Genomic DNA, 22,355 nt, shown 5'->3' with positions numbered 1-22,355 from the left:
ACTGACCACCTACTATGTGCCAGGCTTGTGCAAGGCAGTGAACAGTATAGGAATATTCTCCAACTATGATTTTTATGAGTGTCCTGATGGGGTATATGTTAGACACACACCTGAGGTTATCTCCTTTAATCCCTAGCCTAAGGATTGGTATTAATGTTTCTCTTTTGAAAGGAAATGAACCCCAAACCACTCAAGGTGACTTGGTGGAGCTGATTTGGCAACCAGTCCTGTGGGAGGACTGTAATGCCTCCCACCCCCCACTCCAGAAGAGCAGCCTTTTCCTCCCGCCTCCTTGTCTGGGCAGTCTCATGTAATGGGATGTGGTGCTGAATAAACTGATGTCATAGGTTTGGATCTGAGCACCCTAGGAGTCAACTTCTCAAAAAGAAAGTCGGCAGTTCCTGAATTACTCTGGGCTACAGAGAATAACCTCACGAACGCACATGACTGTTTCTCTTGTATGTGTGCTCTGGGATGTAGTTTTTAATTCTAATTTCTTGTGTGTAGTAGAACAGTTAAGAGCAGGGGATTTGATACTGGAAGAATAATTCCCTTCTTGTACTTGTTCACATCACCCTGGGACAAGTTGTTCAACTTCTCTAAGCCTCAGTTTCCTCACTGGTAAAATGAGGAGATTACCAAGATCTACCTTGGAAGGCTATAGAGAGGGGTTATGTAAAATGCTGCGTTATAATGGTTTATCACAGTGCCTGGAAGGTAGCAGGAGTTAGAGCATGGAGACTATCATAGTAATTATAGCAGCTATAATGCCTAATAATCCCTATGATATCCTTTCATTATACAATGTATCAGCAGATTATTATTATTCGTTAATCAGAGCATCTGGTTCCACACCCAGAGGGAGCTCATTGGAAGTGGAGGACACACCACCAATTGCATTAAGCTCTGGGTTTTCTGAATTGGACCAACCATGTCCATAAATGTCCCAACACCCAGTGCCCAGCACCCCTCAGCCAGGACCACCACCCTCTGCTAGGAGAGTGAGCACATCCTGATCTCAGTATCAGGACTACTGTCCATTTCTTTTACTGTCTTCTTCTTATATCAAAAAAGCACTTTCTTTCTGTATCTACAAGTAGGGCTCAGGGTCAGGCCACGTCATATTTGCCCAGAGGTGGCTGAATTAGAACTACACTAAAAGTCTAGTTAATTCCCATCGTTGCGTTAACTCTTTTCTTTAAAGGGAGCTCATTACCCAGGCTAAAAGACTCTCTTTTCTCTAACGGGAGCTCATTACCTGGGCTGACGCTGGGCTCTAGGGAGCAAGAAATAGAGTGGGAGGTTTTCCTCTCTTGCTTCTCATCCTACGTGCGCATGTGCATGCAGGGTTGCTTCTTCAGTCGTGTCCAACTCTTTGCGACCCTGTGGGCTACAGTACACCAGGCTCTCTTGTCCATGGGATTCTCCAGGCAAGAATACCGGAGTGAATTGCTGTGCGTTCCTCTGGGGATATTCCTGACCCAGGGATTGTACTCATATCTCTTCTGCCTCCTGCATTGGCAGGCAGGTACTTTACCACTAGTGGCACCTGAGAAGCCTGTATAAACCCAATTACAACTGCTTTACAATCAAAAGGAATCTGGAAGCAAGTTCAACTCCTGAGAAGGACTTCCCAGCAGATGAGGCATGAGGCATCCCAGATGGCTTCCGAGGTGCCCTGGTTCAGTCTGGGAGTCCTGGACTCCCCATCACTTAGCTCTGTCTGTGCTTGTCTGATCAACAATTCTGATAAGCTCTCACCTTTAGAGTTTGATCCACCAAAGCACCTGCTCATTTAAAGCTTTACTGTCCTTGGCATCTGGCACAATGCTGGCACATATCCTTGCTTTTTGGATGGATTAAAGCAGGGGCTGCCTGGGCTGGGAGGTAACTGAAATGGGGGGAGGTCGACAGGAAAGTGGAGGCCATACACACCCCATCTAAGGAGGGTATGTGCTTTTCAGTCTCAACTGATTGTCACGATGCACATGTCCAGGCCAGAGTTGCCAATGCTTCTGCTTCACTGAAGTCCAAAGCTGGAATTCTGGACTTTTACAAAAAATTGCATCAATTTTCAATATGAAATGCTAATTTAAAGTGGTAAAAACACTCTTAGGATGAAAAAGAAAACCTCATTTGTGACCAAAATGTAGTGGCATCTAGTTTGCAACCTTTGGTTTCAAGAGAGTTGATTAGCAGATTGCGGGAAGGCAAACTTCAGTCCATGATAAACTCAAAGAATGATTCTGCTTTCAGCTCTGCTAAATGGGGCTTCCCTGGTGGCTCAGATGGTAAAGAATCTGCCTGCAATGCAGGAGACCCAGGTTCGATCCCTGGATTGGGAAGATTCCCCTGGAGAAGGAAATGGCAACCCACTCAAGCATTCTTGCCTGGAGACTTCCACGGACAGACGAGACTATAGTCCATGTGGTCACAAAGAGGCAGATACGACTGAGCGACTAACACTTTTACTTTTCACTTCAACCTGCTACATAACATAAAACATTTAACAATAGGTTTTGAAAAGACAACTGTGCTTAGGATCCCCAGACTTACCAGAGGATTTCTTCTGTATAGCTGAATTGCCTGGGGGTGTCCACTGGGGGCAAAGAACATGGAATCAGGGGTCTGGAGACCCAGGTTAGAGTCCTTTGCTACTGCTAACTTGCTGTTGCCCTGGACAAGCCAAGGTGAGGGCTAGGACTAGGGGGAGGGAAGTGGGGTGCCCAGGGTAAAAATGTTAGAAGGCATGGGCCTCACTCTAGTCCTGACCCTGCTCTCGGCCTCCCTGTGCCTTATCTTAACAGTAAGAGGTCATCCTGGAGACAGCGAAGGTCTTTGCAGAGCCAGCCTATGATGATATCACTGAACTTCCAAAATTGGTAAGTGACAGAAAGGCGAGCGAGGCTTTCAAGACAGCACACACTGGTTATCGAAAAACCTGTCAGATCGATGTGAGATTTGGCCAGTACAAGTGCTTTATCAAGGGCAGACCACTCATTGAAAGTGTCTTGGGGATGCGTTCCTAGCATTTTGGCAGCGTGTCTACCAAACTTCTGATCTGCTACGTTTGTCTTCTGGCTAGGAGACAAGGTCTGAGAATCTTTTCTCCCACAATACTATCGAAAAAAATTTAAATATTTGATTAGCTAGGTTCTTTTTTGTTTCATTTTCTCCTACTCACTTTTTTTCTATTCAATATTTTTTCTGATTTTTTTTTAATATATATAAGATGGCATGTAGGGCAGAGAGGAGCCTGGTAGAACTGGTGACATGCCTAGCTGTCCTTAACCTAGCTGGCGGGGTCTAGAAACCCAGGCTCAGAGTCCCTCCAGAAATGATTCCTGGCCAGCCAGGGAAATGCAGTCTTGGCATACTTAACTGTGGTTTACACACACCTTACCCAGAGAAAACCGAAAACCGAGGACGTGAACCGCCAAGTGTACAAACCCGCAGAAATTAACGGTCTATGATTTGGGTAACAGACGGGCGTCTGAAAGCGAGGTAAGAGAATGTGAAGTCCCTCAACTAAGAAAGAGAGCAGCGGCAAATGGCAAAATCGATCGGTGACACCCAGCAGTGAGGAGAAGTTGTCTCTGGAACTCAAATGTAAGGCAGTGAAAAAGCAGGATGATTTTTTCCCCCTGTGAAGTTGAGTCACCTTCAGCTTTATGGGGACCCATCCCTGGGTAAAGGGAATGACGATCTCAGAAGCTGTGGGAGGCTCCGGAGTTCTCAGCAGGACCCTGAGGCCCTGGGAGCTCCCTGAGACCAGCTCTCGGGGCCAGTTCAGACCACCCTGAGGCACACGCTGGCCCTGCCTCAGCGGGGCCAACACCCGAGAGCCTTAGTAACACACATTCTGCTGCTTGCTAGTTAGGCAGTTACTTGGCTTCTCTGAAAAAGGTATCCTCTGTGAAAAAGAAGGCGACAGTAAGTTTCATGGAGGGCTGGTGAGAATGCAGAGAGATAACGGATATAAAAGCACCGCTTTCAGTGTTGGTCCCAGGTGGCTCAGCAGGAAAGAATCCACCTGCCAATGCAGGAGACGTGGGTTCGATCTCTGGGCCAGGAAGATCCTCTGGAGAAGGAAATGGTGACCCACTCTGGTACTCTTGCCTGGAGAATCCCATGGACAGAGGAGCCTGGCGGGCTACAATCCATGGGTCGCACAGAGTCGGACACAACTGAGCGACTAAACCACAACCACCAGTAACTGCACACTGAACGCCAGCTATCATCACTTGCCTTAGGATTCCTTCTCTGGAGTTTTGCCCATACTATGCGTTCCTTCTCACTCCCTCTCCTGGCTGCCTGAAAACGAGAGGGTGGTGGCTCTCTTCGTGTACCATACTCTGCGCTGGACATCCCCCATTGGGCATGAGTCAAAAATGAGGTTGAGGTGGACAGATTTCAGTCTTTCCAAAAGCTTGTATAGTCCCTTACTCCTCACCGCTAGGGGTTCCTGCCTAGACTCACCCTTTATGTCCAGTGCAACCCACCTCAGCCTGGATGGAAAGACATTTTATGGCATTTCCATCCACAGAAAGGATGGAATAACAGGGTGGTCCTGTGTGAAATATTTTCAATACTAGTTTTTGTCCCTAAACTTGAGTTGATTTTAAGAGAGATTTCTTTGAGGTAATGGGGACTCTTTCCTTATTTTATACTTTATTCTGCCTCATGTCAGAGAGAAAACACACATGAAATCCTATGTCTTGTCTCCTTTCTTCCCCACACCATGTGGCATGTGGAAACTTCTCTCCCCAGCCAGGGATTGAACCCATGCTCCCCGCAGCGGGAGTGCAGAGTCTTAACCACTAGACTGCCAGGGAAGTCTCTATACTTTGTCTTCTTGATTTGCAGACTTTAAAAGCTTTAGATACTTAGAGATGACCTTTGTGGGGAGAGTGTGTTTTGCATTCCCCTCCCCCTCCCCCTGAATTCTCGGTCTCTCTCTGAAGGATTTATTAAGTTAATATATGATGCCCTCACTTAGCTCCTATTTATTATTAATACTTTATTGTCAAGTTTCTTTATAGTGCGTAAGTTGTGATTACAGAGAAATATTATAAAATGTCAATGTGAAGATGAGATTTGGAAGGTCTGGGGGTGGGGCAGGGAGGGTCTTTAAATGGAGATGTCAGCTCCAGCCAATTTCAGTATGCTCACCATGAAGATGGATGGTTCCAAAGCTGTGTGCCTCTGCTGGAAATTAAAAACCCATGGAATACCTGATTATGATTAATTTTAAGTACTTAGCCATGTGAGGCCAAATGAGAGTGTCTTTAAAACAAAGCTATTGATCTAGCTTTGTTTAGAATTGAGAAGATAAACTAATCAGATCCTGTGAGCTCTTTACAATGATGGGGAGAGAGAACTTCTTTTTTTCATAGTGAGTTTTTAAGTTTCAAGTTGTGGTGTATCTGGATAAAAAATATATATGCATTATATACATCATGAATATATTTTATATATGTATATATATAATCAGAGTAGAGAGGACAGGTCAATTCTGTCCTGGACAGGGATTTGATGAAGATGAGGGCATGGTGGGGAGAAAGTTAGGGAAGTGGAGGGGACCCTAGGTGATTCAGATGGTAAAGGATCTGCCTGCAATTCAGGAGACCTGGGTTTGGCCCCTGGATTGGGAAGATCCCCTGGAGAAGGGAACGGCTACCCACTCCAATGTTCTTGCCTGGAGAATTCCACGGACAGAGGAGCCTGGTGGGCTACAGTCTGTGGGGTCACAAAGAGTCAGACACGACTGAGTGACTACTAGAAATCCTATGTAGTATAGAGGGCATCTCTTAAAGTTAAGAAAACAGAGAGGCAGAGTAACTTAGCCAAAGGACCACCACACCCAGGACTCCACACCCCGGGTGTCTGACTGTGTAGCTTCTCACTCCCTGCAGCAGCACTCCTGGTGAGGCCGGATGACACCCCGCCAAGCCGAGAGCACTCACGTGCGGACCGTGAGGTCATCACATCTGCTTTGTGGCAGCTAGCGACTTCCAATTCTTGGTCCCTTCCCGGGGAATTTTCTCATCCTTCTCAAGAAGAAGGTGATATGCTCCCAGCAGCCCTTTCTACAGAGGCTTTTTTTTGCAGTCAGGGAAAATCGCGCCTACCCTTCTCAGCTCCAGCCTCTTGATAAGAGGAGTCCTGGGTTACTACATTTGGGCTGGCATCCTTTCCCGAGCAGACACGCAATTGGTGCTGCTTCCGGGGTCAGAGTTTGGGTGAGGAGAGACCATCCATCTTAAGAATGACAACCTGACCAGCCTCCTGGCTGTGGGTCCTGCCTTTTCTGTACCGGGGATTCTCAGCTTTCATCCGATTTCCAGCAGCTTGCAGCATCAGCATCCCCTTGATTTCCCGTGATTCCTCTTGGAATCACCTTCCTTTCACACAGTGTGGAGAGGGTGTCTCCAACCCACTGTTGCTACCTGTGACGCCAGGTGAAAAGGAAGGTGGGCCTCCCCTTGTGGACAAAGGGACATTCTAATGTACTCATTCATTCGTTTGACACCTATTCATTCTTCTGGAAGTCAGAGACATGTAACCTGGTGACCATGTAATTTTTTTTTTTTTTTTTAATTTTCAGGGGAGTGTACCCTGCCCTTATCATTCTGGCTAGAACTGTACCATCAAAATTATTTTTAGAAGCAAGCAATTACAGAAATTGGAAAGGGGAAGCCCTTCCACAATACAGCAACCACCCCCTTCATCTTCCAAATGACAAAACTGAGGCTCTGAACACAGACGGCACTTGCCCAAGGTCACACAGCTAATCGAGGGGCCACGCTGGGGCTGAATCACACGTCTCCCAGCGCAAGTTCTGCTAGGCTTGGCCACCGTCCTCTTCAGGTTTCCCCGAATCAGAGACAGCTGGAGGCGTAGTTTGGGGTGGGGGAGAACAATCAAAAGGTTTTCTTACACAATCCAGTTCTAGTCGGAATGACCCGGGGATGACTCCTAGCTGACTCTCCCCCTGGAAATCAGGTTTCCTTAGCTAGACCCATTTGAAAATCCAGAACACATGAAAACAGCTACATGTTTTTCCTAGACACGGTATACAAGGCGGTCTTCCGGGGAGGGGTTCATCTCCTCTCATCTTCTCCCTCACCTCCCAGTCCCTGCCACTTTAAGGTTCCTGCTGAAAGTTTGGATTTAAACCTGAGATGGGATCTCGGGAGCCACGGCCATGACTGGACTCTACTAGCTGTCTGGCATTCCGCCTGGTTCTGTGCCAAGGTCCTTTTCTGATTCTGGGTGATTCCAGCCTCGACCCCGCAGCACTAGCTCTTCCTCATCTCCCAGACCTGTAACCTGCTCTCTAAGCCCACACTCAGATGCTCCCTGAATGCTCCGGCAGGCACTGGGGGTCCACTCTAGCCCATCTGTTTCACCCAGCAACAAATATCGTGGGAGCATCGGGGGAGAAAGGACTCAATCGAGACTTAATTAACAGGAACCCCAGTTTGTGGGAGGTGAGAAATCACACTTTGCTGCCCGCAAACACTTTGACCAAGGTGAGCCGGAGGGATCTCCCAGTTCCCAATTTTAATAGCACTGCAGCAAAAGACACAGAAATGCATCCACACAGACCCCCGGGCCCACACACTCCCCCTGTCTCTTCCTCACCCGGACAGCCACATACACACACACACACACACACACACACACACACACACGCACACACCAGGCAGCGATTGCAGAATCAACTCACAGGATCTCCAAGTCACGCAGCGCTCGGAAGGCTCCATCTTCAATGCAGCTGATGTGGTTGTTGTCCAGTTGCCTGTGGAAAAGCAAGGGGAGAGCATGAAGGGCTGAGCGGGGGCCGTGCGTGAGCCGGCCGGGCGTCCCGGTCCCCGAGCGCCGGCCCCTCCACCCTCGCGGCTCTGCTCGCCCGCCAGGAGCTCGTGCAGAGCCAGCCTGTCTGCCACGCTGCTGTCTCTCCTCTCTGACTGTCTGAGGGAACTACACAGTCGAGCGCACCAGAGGCTGTCAGGTCTCAGTAAATATTAATTGCGCATTTTTTTTTTAGGCAGAAGGGAGTAATTTCATTACATTAGGGCATCCAATCCATTACGAGCTCTTACCGTCATGTCACTGAAACAATTTCATTAAGCTAAAGGCCTGTAAATCATTGGAGGTCACTGCTCTGCCCTCGGTGACCTCCCAGAATGCTTTCTTCCCCCTCGCTCCTCTCCCTGTCTCCCTTTTACTGGAAGTTGCAGTCTTCCGCTCTGACACAGTGCTAAATCTTTAGGCTTTATCTGCCCAAGAGCAGTGAGGGTGCATGGGGAATATACCAATTCCAAATTAGACTCAACTAATCTAATTTTATAGTCTTTTTATTATTCTAAGCACCAAATGTCTGTGGTGGTTTGATGCCTCTGTGCTTTGTTATGGGGCCCATCTGGTAGGTCATTCTATTGAAGCAGCCTCTGACTAAATACAGATTCCCTCAAACTGCATCAAGCATCATCGACATTAAAGAAACTCATTGATGGAAGCGTTCCTGATGGGGGAAAAAAAGGACTATCGTTATCGCTTTAAAGATGTACCACTTAAATTTAAATTGGGGAGAATTAAATGCACCCATTTGGGGACTTTTTTTCTTATTTCCCTTTCCATCTTTTGAGCATGAAAATCCTGTCTTTTAAAAAGACGCCTTGACTAATATACATTCCAGTTGGGGACTAAGGTTATTCTAGTTGAGCGATAACAAATAGATACCGCTATCTCAAATCAAAATATGCCTGATGTGTAAGTCAGGAGATTGATCACGACCACACCACAACTTAAATATCATCTATTATATATATTAAAAACCTCATTTAGTTAAAAACTGTTTTATACAGAAAATAGTGACTATCACCATACTGTCTTAAATTTTGTGTGTGGAACACACCACAGTCTTTGGAGGAGGAGCAGTAGAAAGAAGTACGGCTGTAGTGACAAACTCTTGTCTAGATTCCTGTTTCTTTCTTTTGTCTCAGACAGAATCAGTCCTCTCAGGTGGAGGGTTCTCCGGCTGCTGGAATTTACACCTGCAACTTGAGCTTGTCTTGCGCCAGGACAACTCTCTGCAGAAGATGTATCAGAGCTGCCTTTGGTAGCCCTCTTGGAGTATTTTATACTCTACTGAAGGAAGGTGGAATCACAATTATAATCCTGTTATCACTGAAAAAAATATATAGATGTAGGATTGCATAAATGCACAGGAATGAAATATGTACCATCAAAGTGATGGAGTGCGTCAGAGCAGATGGGCTCTGCTGCGGTCCCGTGGGGAATTGAATCATCTCAAAAGATGCTCACGATACAGCACACTAGGCATTTAGAATGAAAGAAGCAGCAAGAAATGGGGGTCTCAAGAAGCAGAACCACTCCGTAAGTTGATGAATTCCACATCTAGCGTTCAAAGTCCTTGCTGACGCCGACTCACGCGTTATCTCTGAGTAGTTCCTGCTACCCCAGGTTCTTCCCGAGCCTTTCTTAACGAGAGTTTAGAGAGTGGCCTTTTTGTAGATTTCCCGTAAGTGTTGGAGCCACTGATTCCCCGCAGAAGTTCTATTAAGGCAGTCTAGTACTACTGCCCAACTTTCAGATTTATCATCGGTTTAAGGGTAGATGAATCAACAACTCCTGCCCTGCTACAAGGCCACCAAACCTTACCAAGCAGAAATGCAGTGGAGTTGGCATTTGGCTCCAAGAAACTGTTCAATGAACGTGCTGAATTCGGCAAAAACGGGACCATCCACCTAAGTAGAAAAGTCTCTAAATCATCAAATTGGGAAGTCTGGGGCAGTGCAGAGAGATGGCAGTTTGTGGCGCACCTGCTTTTGTATAGACATGTTAGAGAGGTCCTGGCTATTAGAATATTGTTTATTTGCTGGATTTTGGAAGCGTTTTCTATTCCTTTTCTTTACCAGAGTGCCAGAAACCAACCAGAATACTCTAAATGTACAGGATTTTACATGGAAAGCATGTAACGTTCAGGGGAGGAAAAAACTCTTGGAAAGGAGAAAAAAAGAGAAGTGGTTGAATGAAATGAGAAAGAGTAGAGGGAAACGAAGGGATATGTGCAAAAGATTTTAAAAATCCACTATTCAGTCTCCAAGCAGGGTTCTGCCACTCAGGATATAGAGCAGTGGCGACCAAGAGTTGCTGAGAGGGCCCTGCTCATTTTAAGGCTAAAAGCAGAGATATCTAGTACGCTATCAATTACATGCTGTTTAAATAGTTTTCAGTGGGTGGCACAAGTTGACACCTTGTTGTGTATTAGTAATGGGGAAAACTGAACTTTAATATAAGCATCTCTGTGGGTATATTTTATAGAGTGTCTTGGAACCCATGAAATGTATCAAAATGTAAAATATTTATGCTGAAATGTGCTTTTCTAGAAGACATTTATTATAATCTAGATTGTCTCCTTTCGTTCTAGTCACAGATAAACAGTATCCCCGCCTTGGTAGTAAAGAGTTCTTCCCAAGATGTATTGTTCATTTTGGAAGTCTGCGGGGCAAATGCCTGCGAGGGTCTTGTCAGGCAAATGTAAACCCGAGTTATGCACTTCCCAACAATCACATCTGCATGGCACTGAACCTCAGAGTGTTCATGATATGCTCATTAATTATCCGCAATCAATTCGTATATTTCCTGCAAATAAGCTAGATCCCTAAAACAAAGTAAATACACGCTTGGTCCCGACAAGCTGTCATTTTCCTTCTAAACTACGTCCCAGACACACACAACTTAGTCCTGAAGCACAGAAGGGAGGTGAAATAAACGCAAATGTAGCATCTTTCTGTGGGTATCGGGAGAGAAGTGAAATTAGGCACACAGAGACCTTCCAGAGCTAAAGACAAAACGTCTGAGTTAGCAGTTTGCTTTCAGGGGTGGACAGAGGCTGCCGACATGTGTTCTAAGCTTTCTGGTCAAAGGTCCATATTGTGCCTTTGAAGAGTCATTCAAAGATCCTCTTAAGGACAAATCAGAAAGCCAAGCATCCCCTCCACACACCGTTTACTCAAGAATCAGGTGCAAAAGGAACCCCGGGAATGAGAGCACTGAGAACCTGGCCGTCTGAAAGCACCTGGCGACTCTCTTTCTCTTCTGCCTCGGCAGTGAGAGGTGAGTCTGGCCCTGCTAAGGACCCCGACTGCCTGCCACACAAAATAACCGGCCCCAGTGCCCAGCCTAGTGCCAGGCTTCACAGCTGTCACCTATGGTTGTAGAAGAGTCCTTTCAGTGCCACTGTGGCAGGGCTGAGCTCAAGGCCACAAGCCGCACGGTTCTGGCTGCAGCCCTGTGGCCCCATCACTAGCAATGACGATGGAGAGGTCCTTCAGGAGCCATGGTGACAGGCGGCCTTTCTGCCTCATACATCTCCACTAGCGAGCTTCTGGGGAGTCTGCTTGGGGTGAAGGGAGATTTCCACAGGTGCAGAGTGAGGATGAGGGGCAGGAAGGCAGTGGATGGAGGCGGCTCTTACTGTCCTCTGCTTTATACAGAATACTCAATGTGATTTACACTCTCCCACCTGTGAATCAGGCAAGAAGCCCCCAAACATTCATGACATTAAATTAACTGCTCTAATTTCCCTGGGCAGCTCTGATTTCGGCAAACAATGTGAGTTGCTAACATGATACCAAAGTCCATTTAGAAAGGAATCCTCAGACAAGAACTAAAGGCAGACACCCCAAGAGGAGCTTTCTGACTACTGTATTTTTATACTCTGAGAATATAAACAAGTCAGAAAGGAAAGTCAGCATGAGTGAGGACTTAATCTCCACAAACAGCAGACAGGGAGAGTGGGCTTTTGTAAGAATTCCCATTTGTAAGCATAGTATTATCACAATTCATCTCTTTCGATTGCAATTTCAAATTTCATAATTGAAGCAGGATGGAAAATATTTTTGTGGCTCAAAAATGAAAAGAAGCATATCTAAATCCTTTTAAAAGGGTTTTTAAAAAACTGATTACAATTTTGAACTATCTACCTATCTCTCAACCACCACCATCACACAACAAGAGAAGAAAGAAAATTTCATGATTTCAATGATACATTTGAGACTCTGTGAGGAATACCTTGAAAGTAGAAATCTCCAGAAACAGGTTTTTGGAGAGCTGGAAGAAAAGAATTCCCAACTAGTTATCTAGATGCAGTGTCTACACTCTATACACCAGAGTACACCTACCCAGATGTTCACCTCTCACCCAGATGTTCTGGGGACCCAGCATCTCAGCCCGGGGATGGTCACACTTAGCCTCAGGCCACTGCCAGTCTGGGCCTCAAATCCAGCTGCAGTGCCCTGCTCTAGGACTGCAGCTAGAGTTGCTGCAGTCCTTCTGATGCTAAATGGGAAAAGTAGCTGAAGTTTAGCACCCTCTGCAGTTAAACAGTTTGGTAATTTCCAAGCAAAACTATCTACATGAAATGTGTGAAATAAAGAAATGGAAGGACTTCTGCACGAAATTCGCAAGGGAAGCCTCATAAGAAATTCAAAGCAAGTCTGTGGTCTCGGAATCCAGCTAATGAACTTATAGTTAAAGATCCTATTAGAGCAACTGAGTATTATTAGATGTTCACACTGTATTAGGGACTGGGTTAGAGAAGGAAGTGTGAGATACCCTTTGAAAGTATCTGGAAGGTTACCTGTGGTGCTTACATTTCAACTATCTTAAAATGTATAAGAGAATTCTAAAAACTAAACTAACTTACATTTTTTTTTGATGAAATAGATATGGTCCAATATATACATATTCAAAGTGTATTTCTTTTTCTACAGCAAGGAGAAATAGAATTTTGCAACTATGAAAAAGAAAAGAAAAGAAAAACCCTGGGGAAACTCCTGTTTTCTAAAAACAATCCAGAAGACAAAACATGAAGTAGCTTTGACTGGCTATTCTTTTTCTCCCCGGCATTCAATTGTCCTTTAAGAAGAAAACAAGAAATCTAGTGGCATTTCTGAAGGTTGTTTTATATGACAGTTTAACATTCTAAAAAAATCATTATTGAAAAACATATTATAGAAGTATTTGTCTTCTGCTGGCTAGGGTCTTCAAAAGAAAAAAAAAATAAAGCTCAAGGTTATTTTAACTGGCAAAAGGAAAAAAAATGCGTTCAAAAGAAACGCAGACACTTCATATAATTGAACACTGGTCACACTCTGTAGGCAAATCGAACACTTGATCCAAGCCACAGTCTGCTAATGAATTGTCACTGCCTCTCATCATTAAGGAGCTACTGTAATTCTGCATTAAAACAACATCTCAAATGAGCAAAAGGAGGTTTATCTATTATTTTGCACATTTTGTACACTTGTCCACCAGACCCAAGAATACATGCATATGGATTTGTTTACTGATCTATGAATTATTTATATATCCACAGAGATTCCTATATATAGAACTGACAACTTTATGCCTATTTTTCCTACATAATAATTACATGTACTGTATCCCTATTGTATACATATAAATGCAAAAGTATATTATAAAACAGGTAAAGTAAGTGGTATTGACCTCTGAAATTCAATGTGCCTGCATCAGTCATATTTACAAAGTAATTTAGATAATTAGGTGATTGTCAGCATTCCCAAACCTCAATCAACCAAACCCACTTTGCAAAGGACACAGTCTTAGGTTAATTAAGCTCTCTGATCAGAACATTCTGCCTAGACTGTAGTTAAAAACTGAAGCATAAATCTGTTTTGCCAAGTGTCGTTATGCATATTTGCCACATGGCTAGCATAATACCTTTTATTTAGTATATATCATATTGCTGTTTGACATATGCAACTTCTCAGCAGGAAAATAACTGCATCCACTCCAGTAGATGCTCCTGAACTCAAGCTCTGCAATAATGCAAACTCAGATGATGGATTAGCACCAAAGCAGCATGCCAGACCTTGGAGAATAAAGGCGTGTTTTACACATCGCTGGGAAATATCAATAACTCCACTTCTGTGTTTACACAGTTTCCGGTTTGTTGGGGATTTGGCAAATGAATTTGTGCAGAAAAATGTAGGGGTGGGTGGGTGGTTAGAAATCCCTGCAAATTAATTTAGCAGGAAGGATGGTTGTTGGGAAGATGCTGAGCTCTCATTTATTTTGAACACGTTTCAGAAACAAATTTCTGGCTTTTCTAGATAAATAAAACAATAACAAAAACCAAACAGACAAAGGGCAAATCAAACGAAGATACCCCCTATTCACAATGAGAGAATTTCTTTTCTTTCTAAGCAACTTTCAGACCAAGGGACAGAGGAAGTTTGGCTATTGTTTGTAAAATGAGCTCTCTTGTTTTGAGGCATGCTTCAAATCCAGCCTTTCTTCTGTCCACCTGATATGAAGACTAAAGAACTTTAGAGCTACGGTGTGCAACTTAACAATGTTTGCCCGAAACTTCCCTGTTTAAGTATGGAGACTTCTGAGACTGCTCTAGGAAACGCTTCGGTCCCAGGCACTGTATTAAACCTCTGATGCTGACTCTGTTGGAAACATTTATTCTCAGCACCAGTTTACTTAAATCTTATAATGTCTGTTGTTTCACAAACTCAGCTTTCAGTTACATCAACTCTAAAAGGCTCCTTACTGCAGCTACTGTAAAACGGGCTGCTCCTTTAAACACTCCTGCCACCAGGCTAATGGGAGCCCTCAAAGTGGCTGATACATTCTAATGCGATTCTTAACTTTGCCCATCAGGAATTATTGATAAAATTTCTTTGTAAGAAGCATCCTTGCTGATGTCATGAATACTCAGAGGCCAAACAAATAAAAGGCAGTCTCCATAGTGATGGGGGCAGGTTTGTGGTTTCCTTAGTTACACTCTTGAGTGATAACCATCTGGGGTTCCTCCCTGGCAGAGGGGAAAGGGAGTTAGAACCTGGAAAGATGAAATGTGCTTCTGTTAACAGGCCTGAGAGTTATCTCCCACATCTCTGTATTTGACTTTTTTAAAAATCAACCAGTACAAACTGTAGTGAGTTTTTAAATTTTTTTCATCCTTGTGGGGGTTTTGGAAATTTTCCCTTTGGACTCTAGAGAGAAACTATTTCAGCCGTGAGAATACAACCCGTAAGTGCAGCCAGAGCAGAGAATTTCTTCTTAGCCCGAAGCGGCTGCAGGCGTCGGAGCCCAGACTGGATGCTGGTTTTCATTCAAATACGGGAGTCCTAAGCAGCACTCCTCTGGTCTGAAGTTGAGGATCCCTTGGCCCCCATCACAGGAGGGCAGGGGTGGCTTCCTAAGACTTCAAAAAGATCTTAGTTTCCCTTTAAAAAAAATCACATGGATCTCTCATGTAGAAATTAAAAAAACTTTCTTGAATTTATTCACCATTCCAACCCATATTAACTACTAACTTCTGGGAACTCTCAATATTTGCTATGTGTCTTTTTCATAAAATGGAAGACTAGGGCTCTTGTAAATTTCTGGCATGTGAATACTGAGAGCCACATCGGCCCCAGGGGGCCTTGAGTCTCAAGGTTTTGGGTTTGCTTGGGACTTGCCACTCCTTTCTTCTGTCCTGTTTCTCCCTCTTGGAATGGGACCATCTGTCCTCTACCTCTCCCACCATTGTGTTTTGGAAGCAGATATATACGTGATTTCACAGGGTCACAGCTTTTGCCCCAGAATGACCCAATAGCTCGAGCCCCACCCATATCTGATTTAGGTGCTATTTAGAGGAGACTCTAGACCCCAGTTTGATTCCTGGGTGGGGAAGATCCCCTGGAGAAGGGATCGGCTACCCATGCCAGTATTCTTGGGCTTCCCTGGTGGCTCAGCTGGTACAGAATCCGCCTGCAATGAGGGAAACCTGGGTTCCATCCCTGGGTTGGGAAGATCCCCTGGAGAAGGGCAAGGCTACCCACTCCAGTATTCTGGCCTGGAGAATTCCATGGACTGTATCATCCATGGGGTCACAATGAGTTGGACACAACTGAATGACTTTCACTTTCACTGGACTTCAGACTTTTAAGTTGAGGCTGGACTGAGTGTGGATCTCCTGGGATGGAATAAATGTATTTAGCAGGTGAGAAGGGTGTGATTTGGGGGCATCAGGGGCAGAATACTATAGACTAAATGTGTCCTTCCACCAAATTCATATGTTGAGGCTTATCCCCCAAAGAGACTAGGAGGAGGGATCTTTGAGAGGTAATTAGGACATGAAGGCAGAACCCTCATGGATGGCATAAATGTCTTTATAAAAGAAGCACTAGAAAGCTTCCTTGCCCCTTCCATTGTGTGACCTTATACCAAAAAGACAGCTATTTAGGAAGCAGGCCCCCAGCTCGCACAGAATCTGCTGGCACCTTGATTTGGGACTTACCAGCCTGTAGAACTGTGAGAAACACACTTCTGCTATTTATAAGCCACCCAGTTTATGACATTTTTGTTACAGAAGCCTGCACAGACTAAGCACCATCCATGCACCCAAGTCTCAACTTCCTCTTCTGTAAAATGGAGATAATATTTAACCTGAAAGGAAATTTCCAGTATGAAAATGATGAAATGTATGCACTCTGAAAATGTGGCCTTGCTTAATTTTCTTTGCTTTGAAATAAATAATATTAAATATAAGAATTTGACTCACATAATCTCTAAAGGCTCTTTCAGCTCTGAAGATGTGCAGCCTGAGGTCAATTTCTTATGAGATTTTTAAAGAAAAAGTTCCTGCTCATCTTACTCAGATCCTGCTGTGATTTGAGCTTATCTCTTTATCCCTTCTTCCATCCCAGACCAAAGAATCTATTATTAAGATATTCAATATATTCTTTCTGGACTGAGGGCAGCAGTTCAGACTCACATGCTCTTTGTACTTCTCCAGCTGATATGAGACTGAAATACAAGAAGCCATCAAAACCCTGCATGGAAGACAACACAAAATTTTCTCTCACCAGGACAACGATATCCATATGTACAACTCCCATAGGCATGAACCACTAAGGAGGGTAATTACAAAATTTAACCTTATTTTTGTGTGTGTGGCCATTTGCAGTTAATAAACAATCAACTAACGTCTGGAGCACCTAAACTTATGAAATCCATACCATCATATATGGGGTATGATTTCTTCATTTTAATATTCCTTAATCTGTACACAAATATTGAACAACTCCCTGTAGCCTATGCTGTAAACTGTTACAACAACAATCCAACCACAATAATTGTTGCACAGAGTACATATTCACATTTATTAGGCGTTAAGTATTGGGCTGAGCATCTTCAATATGTTCATTAAGTTGGGTCTTACAACATTAGTATTCCAATTTTACCGAAAAGGCAACTAAGGAAGAGTTCCATCTCTCAGCTTGGCTTTGAATCCAGATCAGTCGATCGCCCACAATGACTGCAGGCAATGCTGCTTCTCTGTACACGGTCCAAACTTCTTAGCATGGCACTGCCCACCTCATCTATGCACCAGAGAAGAGTACCACACACTCACTCATGCTGGTTCTTTCCCTCTCCTCTGTTTGGGAAATCCCTTCCCCTCCATCAAGGCCCTCCTCAAAGCTCACATCCTCTATGAAACCTTCCTGTGCAAACTCAGCCAAAATGAACCACTCTCTCCAAAACCTCCATTAAATCACTTATTTCACATCAGTAGGACTAACTGTAAACACGGAAGGAAGCCAAGGTTCAGAGAGGTTATATAGCATTTTCAAAGCCACTCAGCTAATGCATTAAAGAGTCAGGTTCATACCTGTCTTCCTGCCTGGGAGCCTTAGGGTTCATCCTACATGATATGCTACCTCTCTCTGACTTTTAGTGTGGAGGGACAGGGAGCCTGTTATGACTTAACTCACTCATCTTTGCATAGAAAGAGGCTAGTGAGAAATGTCAAGGTTGGTCTTAGCATGTCACTGGGTCCCAGTTGCTTTCACTGGTTTGCAAGCATTCTGACCCAGAAGATGCAAGGTGAGGGCAGTACAGTCCCCTCACCTCCCTGGTGTGTGTCTGAGTTAGAGTATCTGGGAGTCCCAGGACAATTGACTTTTAGCGGCATTGGGGAAAGCAGGCTGATGTTAGCTCCAGTTTCTGGGAATAATGGGGAGGGACCTCCACCCTAAGGAGACTGCTGCCATTCCAGGTCACCTACTGAGACGGACAGGCAGCTTCCTGCCCAGGCTGGCACAGTTTAGAGCTTCTTGAGCAGGGGCAAGGCATATCCAGAGAAGTAGCTCTCCTTGCTCCAGGCAAGTGGCCAATTACACAGATTTTAATCAGTCTTTCCTGGGCCTGACCTTCCCCAGTGTGAGGCCTGTCTTCTAAAGGTATACAAGCCACAGGTCCTGAAACAACTAGGTAGCCCTCAACAGGTCGTGTACTCAGATGTACAGGGTCAGTGGCCATTAGCGAGGCGTCACTCAAAGGTATCTTTGTGGCAGCAGAAGCCAATTAAAATGTGTCTTGTAAGCTCAGTGTAAGGGGATATCAAGGTCTGTGTAATTAACTGTTGAAAAGGGGGGCATCAAAACTCAGCAACATGGGCAGTGCTGATAACTACGTTCAATTCAGTAAATGCACAGAACTGAAATACTCAAGGAAAAGGCCGGCTTCTTTTTCTAAGCTAGGACTTGTAATGAATAATGGATGCCTGGATTCACTGGCAACAGGAGAGCGGGGGCAAGATCTGTCTTGCTCACAACTGTACCTTCTTCACAGCACCTGGCACATGGGAAGTGCCTGGTGCAAAACCCTAGGGGGTCACAGTGAGATAGTGCTTTACACCCACTAGGATAACTGGACTCAAAAAAAGACGGAAAGCAAGTGCTGACAAGGATGTGGAGAAATGGGGACCTTCCTACGTGGCTGGAGGGAATGTAAAATGGTACAGCCACTCTGAAAGACAGTTTGATGGTTTCTCAAAAGTTTGAACATAGAATTACCCAATGATCCAGCAACTCTACTCTGAGGGATATACTTAAAAGAACAGAAAAGAGTGTTCAAACAAAAATTTGTACACAAATGTTCATAGGATTACTCATCATAGCCCAAAGGCAGAAACAATTCAAACACAGCCAATGGATGAATGAAGAAACAAACTGTGGTACATCCATACAATGGAATATTATTCAGTCATTAAAAAGGAATGGATCCTGATACACACCTTAACATGATGAACCTTGAAAACAAAAGGTCAGACAAAAAGGACCCATGTTGTATGATTCCATTTATGTGAAATATTCAGAACCTGTAATCTATAGAAACAGCAAACAGATTAACAGCTGCTGGAGACTGGGAGTGAGGGAGGAATGGGAGGGGCTGCTTAGTGGGTACAGGGTGTCCTTTCGAGGGGATAAGAAGAATGCTATAGATCAAAATGATGGCTGTCCAACATTGTGGGTGTACTAAATGCCACTGAACTGCATACTCTAATTTGGTGACTTCTATGTTATATGAATTTCACATTTAAAAAAATTAAAAAGAGGAGCTTTATGAGGGCATCCCATTGTGAGAGCAATTCCCCTGTGACAACATCACAGAGAAAGGCAGGGAATCCTAGGACCAGGTCTTACATTAGGCACGATCAGGCAGGAAACCCAGTTTGGCTTGATATAGCTAACAAGTATCTTGGCATTTGTAGAGCAATGAGAAAGATGGAAAGAAACAAGGTGGGGTGGGTGTTGGGGAATTATTTGTAGCAAATTTTAAAACTCTCTCCTGGCTGGCTTTGGGCACACTACCAGTCACTCTACACTTAGGAAAAAATAAAATCGGTTTAAGCAAGAGAATGAGGATCCTAAACTTGATGGAAAGGGCCAAAATCACCTTCTCTATTCTCAAGGCAAATATAAAATGTTGGGGGATTAGCCACCATTCTGTATTTTCCACACCACTGCTCTCTCCTCTCCGTGGGTAGCCAGCATAGATAACTCGGTCGATTGTGCTTGCATTTCAGAAGCCGAGTTCCTCACTTTGTTTTCACCCTTCTTGGGACTGGTTCTCTGGGTTCCCTCTCTGAGAAGGCTGGAAAAGAGGCCTTGGCTTTCCTTTGAGGCAGAGAGAGTAGAAAACCTTCCCTGGCTGGGCGTCTGGTCTGTGTGGGCTGTGGGAGCCCCCAGGTGAGGTTTGTGGGCAGAGTAAGGATGGAGGCCAGGTGACAAAGTGAGTCATCTTCCTGCCTGCTGGGCTCCAAATTCCCACAGGACTCTGGGCAGCATCACTGGTCTCACTGAGCTGGATAAACCCAAAAAATTTGGATTAGAAAGAAGAGGCCAGAGAAACCAAAGAGAGAAAGAGCCAGAAGCCAGAGGGGTCCTTGTGAGATGGTTCCCACCTGGGTACTTGGGTGAGAGCCAGGTTATCCAACAAGCATCCATGTCTGGAGCCACTGTTTCTGACTTTCTGTTGTGGCTGGTTTAGTTTAGCTGGCCATACCCAGCCTGATGGCTCAGCAGGTAAAGAATCTGCCTGCTACGCAGGAGACACAGGAGATGCAGGTTCAATCCCTGGGTCAGGAAGATCCCTTGGAGTAGGAAATGGCAACCCACTCCAGTGTTCTTGCCTGGAAATCCCATGGACAGAGGAGCCTGGTGGTTTACAGTCCATGGGGTCGCAGAGTTGGACACAACTGAGTGACTGAACACACACACACACACACACACACACACACACACACACAGCCTCAAAGAGGTTTCTAATTCCTCTCCTGATTCCAGGAAAAAGAAATAAGGACATGGCTCCCACTTCAGAACTAAGGATAAGAAATGCTGCACTGGGTGGGGTGAGGAGGGGCATGCTGATTCTCTTTTTCTCATTTGCCAGTAGTACAGTTTTATCTAAGACACTGTGGTTTAGTGGGGAAAATAAAAACAATTCGCTTGGGAAGCAGATGACAAGGATCTCTGACCTTGCTGAGTCGTGGTCTAACTTCTCTAGGCTGAAATTTCCCTGTCAGTCAGAGACATAAAATAGATGACTTCTATGCACCCCTCGTGAGCAGACATTCAGGGCTGCAGAATATTATTCCAGCCTCTGGATCCTCACAAGAGGACTTCCTTATTTTGTTGTTATACTATCCAAGGAATGAGATTTTATTTTAATGCAGTAAGTCGAGAATGCAAATATGAATTTCTTCCTGTCTGGAACAGTTAAGACAGGAAACTTTCAAAGCACTGGAGATCTGAACAGTAGGTTGGGAAAAAAAATACAAATATGAATGAAACGTGCTATCAACTTCTTCCAAACTGCTCATGGGACCCCACCAAGCTCAGACGCCCTCACCAGTGCCTATGAGATTTGTGGAGCACATTGCAGATAAGACAAGTCCAGCTCTCTCAGGCTTCTGGATGCTTCTGGGGTTAGCAATAAGGGGTTAGGGCTCCTTTAGCTTCATCTCCTTGAAGTGTACCCTTTTAGAAACAGTATTTCTTCCCATTAGTCACAGAGGTGATTTTTTTTGTTGTTGTTTCTAAAACTTTTTTTTTTTAATGTAGACCATTTTTAAGGTCTTTATTCAATTTTGTTACAATATTACTTCTGTTTTATGTTTTGATTTTTTTTTGGCTGCAAGACAGGTGGGATCTTAGGTCCCCAACCAAGGACTGAACCGGCTGCACCCCCTGCATTGGAAGGTCAAGTCTTAACTTCTGGATCACCAGGAAGTCCCAGAAATGACTTTTGAAAAGCACTGAATAATTTTTCAGCAGCATCAGAATGAAAGCTAAGTCACCCACTTCTCACAGGTGGCCGACACAATGTGGAACACAGCTTCTGAGTGCAGAAGGGAGAAAACCACCCTGGGGTGATACCCTCAAGTTGAGTAGATTTATCGAGAAGCTGCTGGGAGGAGCCAGGGCAGAGAACCAGCCTTCTAGGGTTTTCCCAGGATTTGTCAGTAAAGTACATTAACAATGGGACTCCTTACCCCCAGAAACAAACTTGGGACTGGCACTGCTCTTTCTGGCAAGTTCACTCTGTTTTTATATCCTAGCTAAATGTTAGTTCCCTCACAGCCCTTGAAATTTGGACCTGAGGGGTAAAATGCTCACTTCCAGGTCAAAGTACTATTTTTCCCGCCTCTCACACTCTCCCTGCGGAGCATGCTCGTCGCTGTGCAGGAAGTCCCCGGAAGCCACGCATCGGGCGCCCGGAGCGCCAAGCTCCCGCGTCTGCCGCTGTCCACGGTGCCCGAGCCCGGCAGGCACAATCGCAGCAGCCTGTGTCTCCCTATGTCGCCTAAGTTCGTCCATTCTTTCTGTTTTCCTCTTAAGAAATTCGTTTTCAAATTCACCATCCCAGGTTCCAACTTCCCATCCTGGGTTCTGAACATCCTGTCCCAAGCACCCACATCCTCAGCAGAGGACACAGCACATTTTCACCCCAGTACT

At 44.8% G+C, this 22,355-nt stretch overlaps 1 protein-coding gene across 1 annotated transcript in view; it reads right to left on the bottom strand.

Moving 5' to 3' along the window:
- SLIT3 (slit guidance ligand 3) overlaps positions 1 to 22,355 on the bottom strand; it is a 729,977-nt gene that overhangs the window by 191,754 nt on the left and 515,868 nt on the right. Inside the window, exon 6 of the mRNA XM_040262791.1 lies at positions 7,733 to 7,804. Coding sequence (XP_040118725.1) covers positions 7,733 to 7,804 — 72 coding nt within the window. The remainder of the gene's footprint in view (positions 1 to 7,732; positions 7,805 to 22,355) is intronic.

The sequence above is a fragment of the Oryx dammah genome, unplaced genomic scaffold, assembly GCF_014754425.2.
Source record: "Oryx dammah isolate SB20612 unplaced genomic scaffold, SCBI_Odam_1.1 HiC_scaffold_20, whole genome shotgun sequence".
Classification (NCBI taxonomy): Eukaryota; Metazoa; Chordata; class Mammalia; order Artiodactyla; family Bovidae; genus Oryx; species Oryx dammah.
This window is presented reverse-complemented; position numbering and strand designations above follow the sequence as displayed.